Raw genomic sequence first — 9,329 nt, 5'->3', positions numbered from 1 at the left:
TAAATGCTATACTAAATATAATTTGCTATAAATGTATTAATGATTCAATCATTTAAAATATATATAGAATTAAACGGAAAATTTACTATGCTTTTAAAATATTATAATTCTTGCTTGGATAAAAATAAATTTAAAGTTACCTAAATTTCATGCGGAAAGGGGTAACGAAGAAAAATAATGGAAAAATGAACGAGAAATAGTCGATCGGTATTCAGACAGACCGCGTGGTTCTGACCAATTGAATAGTTTATTTTCTACAGAACCGAGATTCAACTTTTCAACCAGGCGATCGGAAACAAACGGTCTGGATTCGATCTAATCCAGATAAAATCCGCCATACAATAATTCTTCTTCATCATTTGCCAAGCTGCTCCGGCTCCCCCTTTTCGACAGATATAGCTCCATCGCCATGGCTACCTACCTCTGCGCGCATCTCTAAAAAATGCGCCGCGCCTGCGCTCCTGCTATCCTGCGCCTCCAATCCGAACCCTCAACTTAGGTTGTCGTATATTTTCTCTCTCTTTCTCTTTATCTGACAATCTCAGTGGAGACATGAGGAGGATAGCTTGGCTGGCGGCGGCGGTTTTCTTGATCGCCTCCGGAGATGTCTTCTTTGCGGTGGCTAACGAGGTCTGCCCCATGCCATCTGATGTGGATTTTATTATCCGGATCCCTGCCACGTGCTCGATTTGGGATTATTCTGAGTTCCCAATTGCAGTTGTCGAGGTTAGTTAATACGACCTTTAGATGAGTGTGGCGTTATTAATTTTTCCACGTCTCTAAAATTTCTTGTTGAATGTGATTGTTTTGGTTTGCCCCAATATTATCCTCTTTGTGAGGGTAATTTGTTCTACGAAATGATAGAAATTTAGTATTATCTTTTTTTTAATTTTTGTGTTTTCTAGCGTTCTTAAACTCAGTACTTTTCATTTTCTACTGTTATATTAAAACTCAGTTCATAAAACTGTAACGGATTTATAATTGATCCCCATGAGAAGATATTAACTGTCAGAGTTAAACTTGATCTCTTATGATTAGCTTATTTACTTCAACCGTGTCATTGACCGATTTGATTGGGTTTAGGAACTGATATATTTATTTAACAAAAAACTGACAATGAATTCAAAATCTTTGAATTAGTTCTACTTGTATCTTTGAAAATTATGTTTTCTCATTGTTGAATCTGATGTTGGACCACAAAATCATGATTCAAACTGCTTTGTTTTCCCAAATAAATATGTAGTTGGAGTATGTTGCTGAAATCACATAATTTCTCTACTGGCTTTTACTCTTTTAATCCTTGGTAGGCATCCTTTTCTTCTTTTGGCAAACATGTATAGGATTTATTGTATACTCCTTGTGGACAGGTTATATTTGGTTTCTACAACCATACTAATTTGATGACATGCTCATACTCCATAACTACATTACAACTTCACACGAGAAATTACAATTTGGAGAACATGATTACTTTCTACTTCTTTCTACCCTTGATGTATCTCTTATTTTTATTTTTCCTGCCAGGGAGATGAAGCAACATTGCTAAGAGCAGTTAATCTGGTACACAAAAACCACGAGGAGTACATCTCTATACTATTCTATGCATCGTGGTGTCCTTTCTCCAAGATATGCAAGCCAAATTTTCATAAACTCTCCACTGTATTCCCAAGCATTCAGCATTTCGCATTCGAAGAGTCTGTTATTAGGCCGAGGTTTGTTTTTTTATATGTCGATCATATCTAACTACTGCTCTGAGTTCATTTACTGAAATTACAGTTCTTGGCATTTACTGTAGCATACTGGCGAGATATGGGGTACATGGTTTTCCCACTCTCTTCCTCCTGAATTCAACTATGCGAGTTCGGTATCGTGGGCCCCGCACTCTCACTTCTCTCGTTGCTTTCTACAACAATGTTACCAGTGAGTTTTTCTTCCTTCCTATGGTTAAGAAAAATGTGCTGTGGTTATATATCATATTTGTATATTTTAGGTTTTTTATGTCGTTGACACATAAGACCCAATATTTATCATATTGGGTTTCAACCCAACTGTCAGGTTCTTGTTACTAATATTTTGTCAAATATTGATAACACTGCCCCTAGCTCTAAGAGTTTCTTATGATTCTAAATCAAAACCCAAATTTGACGTTAATAAACTAAATAAATCAGACTTTAGGTTCAACTTACTTCAAATTGTTTATGAAATTTTTACAAGTTGATATTGAAAAAAAAAGGTTCACAGTAATAGGTCAATTCCAATTGCCTTTTAGCTTTTAGGTATCAATACTACTGGGAAATAGCCATAAAATATCTGGTGTTAACAAGAACGAGGAATGCAGGAAATGTTCAATATCATTATGAATATAACAAAAAAAAATTGTAATATGCAAACTCTCATATGCTTAACTTTATGTTGCTGATTCATAATTCCTGAAGGTGTTAACCCAGCATCGGTCAACTCACTGTCAGTAGAGGAGACGGTTGACCCATCAGACCTGAGCAATCTGGCAGAAGAATCTGAGCCGGAGTACTGTCCCTTCTCATGGGCCCGCTCACCAGAGAAGCTTCTACAACAAGACACCTACCTACTACTTGCCATCTCCTTCCTGCTACTGCGGCTGATCTGTTTCCTCTTTCCAAGGATGAAAGCATGTGCAACCTGGATCTGGAGCCGGCACATGCGATTTGCAACTTTTGGTAACTTAGAAGATTACCTGCGTGCATATGTGGATCAGGCTAAACAAGGGTTTGGCCGGTTGAATCCATGCAAAAGAGGTAATTTGCATGGAGCTCGAGCTTGGGCTTCCAAGTCGCTTGTATCGGTGTCTATTGGAGAATCTAGTTCGGCACGGAGCCACTCAGCTAGTGAGAGGAGGTAGAAAAGGTAACACTTTTAATTTAAGGTGGTTTGTATAGTTTGATTTTAGATATGAAAGTATTTGATTTCAAGTCTTGTTCCTTTTTGTCATATTATGATGGGCTGTGATAATTCCTTGCTGCCATAAAAGCCTTTCTATAGCAGCAACAGATGCCAATTTTTTTTCCTCTTTTTTGTTATTTCTTGCTAGGCATTTAGTATAACTTCATGTTCCTAAAGAAAATATTCCTTATGGTGCGTTCATTATAACTTCTTGTTCGTAAAGGAAGTATGTGAGACTTGCTGCGTTCTGGAGTTAAATCTACCTTTGAATTTCGCCCCAGGCCGTATATCTGTACTGTATTGATCCTCCTCATGGTAACTTTATTGTAACTTCTTTTTCGTAAAGGAAATATGCGAGACTTGCTATCTTCTGGTGTTAAATCTACCTTTGAATTTCATCCCAGGCCAAATATCTGTACTTTTTTGATCCTCCTTAAGGTGATTTTATTATAACTTCTTGTTGGTAAAGGAAATATGCGAGATTTGCTACGTTCTGGTGTTAAATCTACCTTTGAATTTCATCCCAGACCGTGTATCTGTACTGTATTGATACTGGCATATAGGATTTTATCCTTTTCTTGTCTTTTCATTTTTCATTTAGTTTTTAAAGAAAGATGGGTGGAGATTGGAGCATGAGTATCTTTTTCAGTTGAGATGGTCCTTCCTAAACATAGAAATTTGAAATGTATATTATTTTCTATCTACCTATTGGCCTATTGGGGGCACAGATCATAGAAAATGTGATAATAAAATAATTGCACAGATCTATCCATCACTTTTGGAGATGCAGCAATATCACCATGGATTTTTAAACATGATTCGGTCTATTCTAATCAACTTAATTGGCACGCAACGTAAGGTCAACGCTTGCTTTCCAAATTCCGATGTGCCAATATAAGAGTCAAACGGGACAATTCATGCTGTGTCAAAAAATCAGTCAAAATGCATGAATTATTTGCTGTTTAATACTGGAAAAATCCAGTCCGAATACATGAATGGGCTCACAATTGACCAAGAATTAATTGGTGTTTAAAGAATCTTCTGGACTTGGATTTAACAGTTCGGATCTCCCGTTGAGTTTGGATACAGACTGTCCAATCAGAATCTGCACAAATATTAAAATGATCCCATGAATTCTAACTTGAGCCGATTGACCCGAATTCTGATCGGACGGTCTGGATTTGAATTCAAATTTTGAGTTACTTTAGGAGATCTGGATTCTGGATTTAGTAGAAACCAGGAGCTATTAGTATAAGCAGATCCATCATTAGTAATCTGTTATAAACAAGGGTAAAAGTTTCTTCTTGAAAATATTAATTCACCAAATTAAGAGAGGCAAAACTGTTTTAGGGAAACTTTAATTACGTAAGATGACGCTTTTGGAAAATTTGCCTTTGATTTAAAATCAAGAACGTTCTTTTAAATAAATGGTCTATACTCTTTGTTAATGCAAAGTGATTAATACATAGTAAGCACGGTTGATTTGTAATTTCTGTAATATAACTTGCCTCTGTTAATTTGGTCAATTTGAACTTTAGAACATATTTTTTTCATAAATAAGAGAATAGTTACATCCATTGAAGAATAAATCCCCCAGCAACAATATTTTGCAATTTAGTTCTTCTAACATATGTTGAAATTACAACCTATCTATTAACTTATAAGGAGTTTACGTGAATCAGAGTACCACTGTGCATAATAAGACTCAAGATTTGGCCAATCTGAGTCAGGGAACGCAGCGAAATGATGCAACCAAAGCGCCAACACCTCCTCTTGTTGTTCCCAGCTAAGCTTTGCAATCAACTCCTCTAACACTCTCACAGTCTCGGTCTTCTCTCTGCTGTTCAATGTCGGGCTGTCTGTGCCGTTGCTTGCTCGGCAGAGCAACGGCAGCCATGATTTCAGAATTGCCATGTGGATATGACTGATGTTTTTTTCTTGTTCTTCAGCTGCTCCTTTAGCTTCTTCAGATTGCATCAAGTTTGCATGCCGGAGCAAGAATACTGCATTATAAATCCTCATTAGTAAAAGGGGATTGCTATTGTTTATTAGCTGTGAAGCCTTCAGGCTAGGTCTGATCGTGACCGTGTAGAATATTCACAGTCGGATCAAAATCAATGCGGTACCCATTTGTAATATAGGACGCGTCATGAGTATTGTGTCAGCTTATAACGGAAGACTCAGATCTCATTCTCCACGGTCAAGTATTGCACTTGATCTGAATTATGATCTCAGTACTTTCTAGTTCTGGTCTAGTTGGGTTTATATAAGTTCATGATATTTGTCTACAAATAGAAAATTCTAATTATTGTTGAGATCGGTCCTTGTCATCAGAACATAATTAATTTGATTATAGTTGATAGATCTAATTAAATTATCATGTTGGACGGTTCCAACACACATATTGCTAATCTGCTCGAAGTAGGTTCAAGTTTGAATGGGTTAGTACAATCGGAGAGTCCGCATCCAATATCATCATTGTAATGACAGCAGATCTACACAATTTATTATTTTATTTAATAAATATTTTATATCTTTTAAAATCATGGGATCAAATATTATAAGAAGGATCCAATTACACTATTTTTTGGTGATACCAGATTACAATCTATATTTTCAAAGTCCAAACAGTCGATTCAAACTGTTCAACATGATGAATATGTTAAAATGTACTTGCAGATCAAATTTTATTTTTTTTTTGAATTTTTTTTACTATTAATTAAGATGGATACAAAAATTCAATAGTCTAAATATAGCGATTTTGTTAAATACTTAATAAATAGTAAAAAAAAAAAATCCAAAAATGTAAAATTTGATCTGCAAGCACATTTAATATATACATTATGTTAGACAGTTTGGATCGACTATTTAAACTTTGAAAACTTTGAAAATCGAGAGTATAATTCGGTGTCACCAAAAAAGGTGTAATTGGATCCCTCCTCATATATTATAAATGGAATAATAAAAGTTATAATTTTTTATATATAGATATTCGGTACATAATGTATTTAATTTTAATATATATATTTTTTACATTAAATTACATATGTTATCATTAGTTAATTATTGTTATTCGTTTCGATACTCGTTATTTTCATATGTAATATGATATTTGTTATCTTAACGAGTAAGGTAGAGAATTAATAAGTTAATTTTTAATAAATAAAGGTAAAGTATAGGTAAGATTAATTTTAAATAGTTATAAATTTGAAATACCTACGGGTCCATACCTTACTCAAAGAAATTGGAAACGGATGACCTAGAATCGTTCTTTAAACTGGGCACAAATCTCAAAGCACAAATAATACTGACCCTGCGCCATTCCTAAATAGTCACTGTTTAGAGTTAGTGCCGTCCGTTTCAATTTGCTAGAGTCGGGTACCTGGGAGGATTTGGAAACCGAATCGTCTGCTCCCGGGTGCAGGAAATTCCTGTCCCCAGAGTTACTGCGGGGTGGGATCAGTTACTGTTTAAGAGTTTAACTGTTGTTACTGTTTTTAAATGGGGCTCCATCCGCAAAGACTCTGGGAGCAGGAATTTCCTGCCTTCGGAGGGCAGACGATTCGGTCTCGAGGATTCGGATTCTAGTCATTGACGCCCCTAGGTTGGAATCGTTGGATACTACCGGCTGAGTCATCTGCGAATGGATTGAAAATTTAGACTTCCAATGTGAAACAGCGTGCCACGCGGTGAGGAGGATTAAATTATTGACCAAACCAAACAGGAAACATCCAATGGTTTTCATATCTCAAGTCCTGGAGGGTTAACCCAACAGTTGTACCACTTATCGAATGCACCAGAATATTCGCTTAATGGAACAAAAAAAATAGTTCACAACTGCAACTTCGACAATTAGTCAATTACCCAATAATAAACGTCTCAGTTGGTCGTTAGTTCACGCCTCCTTTGCCTCACTAACATACAATTTATTTCAATTTTTCCCAAATTTACTTTAATATCAAATTCTTGACCACATTCGAACTTAAAATTATTCATGTACAAGCAAAAAGACGATGACAATTATATTCGGATGAACAACGTATTTGTTTAATTTACAGATTGAATCAAAACATGGATTATATATGTTCATTTTAATACGAGTGTAGATCATACTTGATTAAGATAAAAATTGAGCAAAATTTAAAAGTTAAAAGCATTACCGGTAACACGAACCAAAGCAACCTGGAGCCGGGCATCTGCTGCAACTGCTCTGTGGCCGAGCCCGGTCGCCGCACCCCATCTTACCACCGCTTCTCCAACTGCACCACACGCAGCCATCTTCTCTCCAATCCAAACCAACTCTGATGCTAGCTTCTCTGCCTTGGCCCCGTCAAATGCTTCCTCTCCTGCCATATTGCTCACCATCACGGCTGGCCACCACCTCTTCATCCCCTTCTTCACTGCTGCACCAACCATCCCCCATTCGTCAGCAGAAACCGTGGCCTCGAGGCGGTGAACAGTTTGCGAGAATGCATCTGCTAACACGCTCTGGTTCAACTCTGCATCGAACCGCAAGTTCTCATCTAGTAAACGATCCGCAAGAGAGCGAACGATCTCATACTTGCGGGAGGAGACCGGGAGGAGGGAGACAACAGATAGCACATGAGAGAGGACACGGGAGGCGCACGTGCTCCCTGGAGAGGAGTGTGTTGTGGTTGGGATTGGAATGGGGAGCACAGGGGATGGGAGGACAGAGAAGAGGAGGAAGAAGAGAGAAAGAAAGACTTGGAGTAAGGATAGGAGGGATCGCCGGAGGAGGTCGGAGGCGCCAGCGCTTAGGGGAAGTAAGAGCAAGGCAGAGGCGGCGGCGCTGAGCAGAGAGGCCCGATTGGATTTGGCGCCTTCTTTGTACATTTGGAAATGAATGGAAGAGGAAATGGAAAAGGTACGGGGTAATGATGTATGGGGTTAGCCCGTTAAATTTTGAGTCCTCTTGTGAGTCGGGATCCACTGGAGTAACTCAAATTTTGAGTTTAGATTCTGACCGTCCGATAAGAATCCGGATTATTCCAGTCCAAGGAACATATTAGGGGTGCAAACGGGTCGGATATTATCCGATCCGTATCCGAAAATTTGATATGGATATCTGATATCCGAATATCCATACGGATATAGATACAGATATAGTTTTAAATTTTAATTTTTTGTATCCGAATAGTAGATATATATCATATAATTTATCATAAATTATAAAAATATTTATACATATATCTACAGATATCCCATATCCAATCCGTATCCGTATATATCCGTCTAATATCCGATCCGTATCCGTATCCGAATATTAAAAGCGGATACGGATATGGTTTTACCACTATCCTTTAATATTCATGCAATAACAAATCTGACGGTTCAAATTGAAACTCAATATTTAAGTTACTTTAGGTTATATAATTGATTGATTGAGATAATCAGACAAAAATTGAGGCAATTTTCAGTAGTTAATTCATGCTTTTGTCGTGACGGCTCTGTCACTGTGAGACGGTTGGTTCATTAATTCATGTTGAATTTTTGTGAGGGTGAAAATGAACTTCGTGAATTGGAAATTTTTGTGAGGGTGAAATTTTTAGTGCCTATCAGATGACAACATTTTTTCGTTTTTTAACTTGCGTGACAATTTTATGTGTATTTTTCTTACACGTATGATTTATGGAATGCACATGTCCATATATTTTTTTTTAATCTATTAATATGTTCATTTTTACTTGAGTCCAAAAATACAAGTGCTTGAACTTATGCTTTTGCAACAAAAAAAAATGATAACAGGCATAGGGTCCCTCGTGTTAAATAATAACATAAATAGGACTTTGTTGCAACTTTTATAGTTGGACACAACAAGCATTTTGAAAAAAGTACCTCAATTTAAGATATTTTTATTATTTTAAAATAATATATTTTTTTATAAAATTTCTTGAGTCCGGCCACTGAGAAATAAAAGAAATATACAAAAGTTCCGGAACAGAATAGAACAAAAAACATTTGTTACAATATATTCTTTATATTATCTTATTAATATCAGCTGAAGCAATTAAATTTCCGTGAATCTAACAAATAAGGGACATGCATATATAGGTATATATATTTTTTGTCTAATTTATTTCGAACAGAAAAAAAAAGGATAACTTTTTTATTTGGCAACGTGCATGTCCATAAAAATAGAAATATGTACGGAAAAACATGGGTTACAATATTTTTCTATTTAATATTATTACTAGTATAAAAGTGAATGCAACGTTGTCTTAATGTTACTCTAAAATCAAAAGACTTTTACAATTCGAGGAGTTCAAATAAAAAAGGAACCATCAAACATTAAAGCGGAGTAGGTTTGATGTCCGAATTTTACAAATTTGAGAAGTTCAAATAAGAAAAAGAAAAAAACAATAGAACCATTAGCTGATTAGAGCGGAGTA

At 36.2% G+C, this 9,329-nt stretch overlaps 2 protein-coding genes across 2 annotated transcripts; one reads left to right on the top strand and one right to left on the bottom strand.

Annotated features, from left to right (window-relative positions):
- The first annotated feature begins 338 nt into the window (after positions 1–338).
- On the top strand, positions 339–3,177 carry APRL4 (APR-like 4). Its single transcript, XM_078316337.1, has 4 exons — positions 339–726; positions 1,525–1,712; positions 1,796–1,920; positions 2,436–3,177. Exons 1-4 carry the CDS (start codon positions 553–555, stop codon positions 2,876–2,878), a joined length of 930 nt encoding a protein of 309 aa, XP_078172463.1. The 5' UTR covers positions 339–552; the 3' UTR covers positions 2,879–3,177.
- A 1,277-nt stretch (positions 3,178–4,454) lies between these two features.
- LOC144566325 (1,8-cineole synthase) lies at positions 4,455–7,810 on the bottom strand. The gene is made up of 2 exons (XM_078316336.1): positions 7,080–7,810; positions 4,455–4,922 (listed from the first exon to the last, which is right to left on the bottom strand). The coding sequence occupies exons 1-2, from the start codon at positions 7,771–7,773 to the stop codon at positions 4,573–4,575; spliced, it is 1,044 nt and encodes a 347-aa protein (XP_078172462.1). The 5' UTR covers positions 7,774–7,810; the 3' UTR covers positions 4,455–4,572.
- Positions 7,811–9,329: the final 1,519 nt, after the last annotated feature.

Source organism: Carex rostrata, chromosome 15 (genome assembly GCF_964058835.1).
Source record: "Carex rostrata chromosome 15, lpCarRost1.2, whole genome shotgun sequence".
In the NCBI taxonomy this organism is placed as follows: domain Eukaryota; kingdom Viridiplantae; phylum Streptophyta; class Magnoliopsida; order Poales; family Cyperaceae; genus Carex; species Carex rostrata.
Note: the sequence above shows the minus strand (reverse complement) of the source record. Positions and strands in the feature narration are given on the sequence as shown.

What these genes read in the sequence shown, in the direction of transcription:
- LOC144566325 (XM_078316336.1), bottom strand. Translation starts at nt 7,773, where the DNA reads ATGTACAAAGAAGGCGCCAAATCCAATCGGGCCTCTCTGCTCAGCGCC. An exon ending in TGCTTTGGTTCGTGTTACCG is followed by an intron (nt 4,923 to 7,079) that starts GTAATGCTTTTA and finishes TTTATAATGCAG; the next exon opens with TATTCTTGCTCCGGCATGCA.
- APRL4 (XM_078316337.1), top strand. Translation starts at nt 553, where the DNA reads ATGAGGAGGATAGCTTGGCTGGCGGCGGCGGTTTTCTTGATCGCCTCC. An exon ending in GAGTCTGTTATTAGGCCGAG is followed by an intron (nt 1,713 to 1,795) that starts GTTTGTTTTTTT and finishes CATTTACTGTAG; the next exon opens with CATACTGGCGAGATATGGGG. An exon ending in TTTCTACAACAATGTTACCA is followed by an intron (nt 1,921 to 2,435) that starts GTGAGTTTTTCT and finishes TAATTCCTGAAG; the next exon opens with GTGTTAACCCAGCATCGGTC.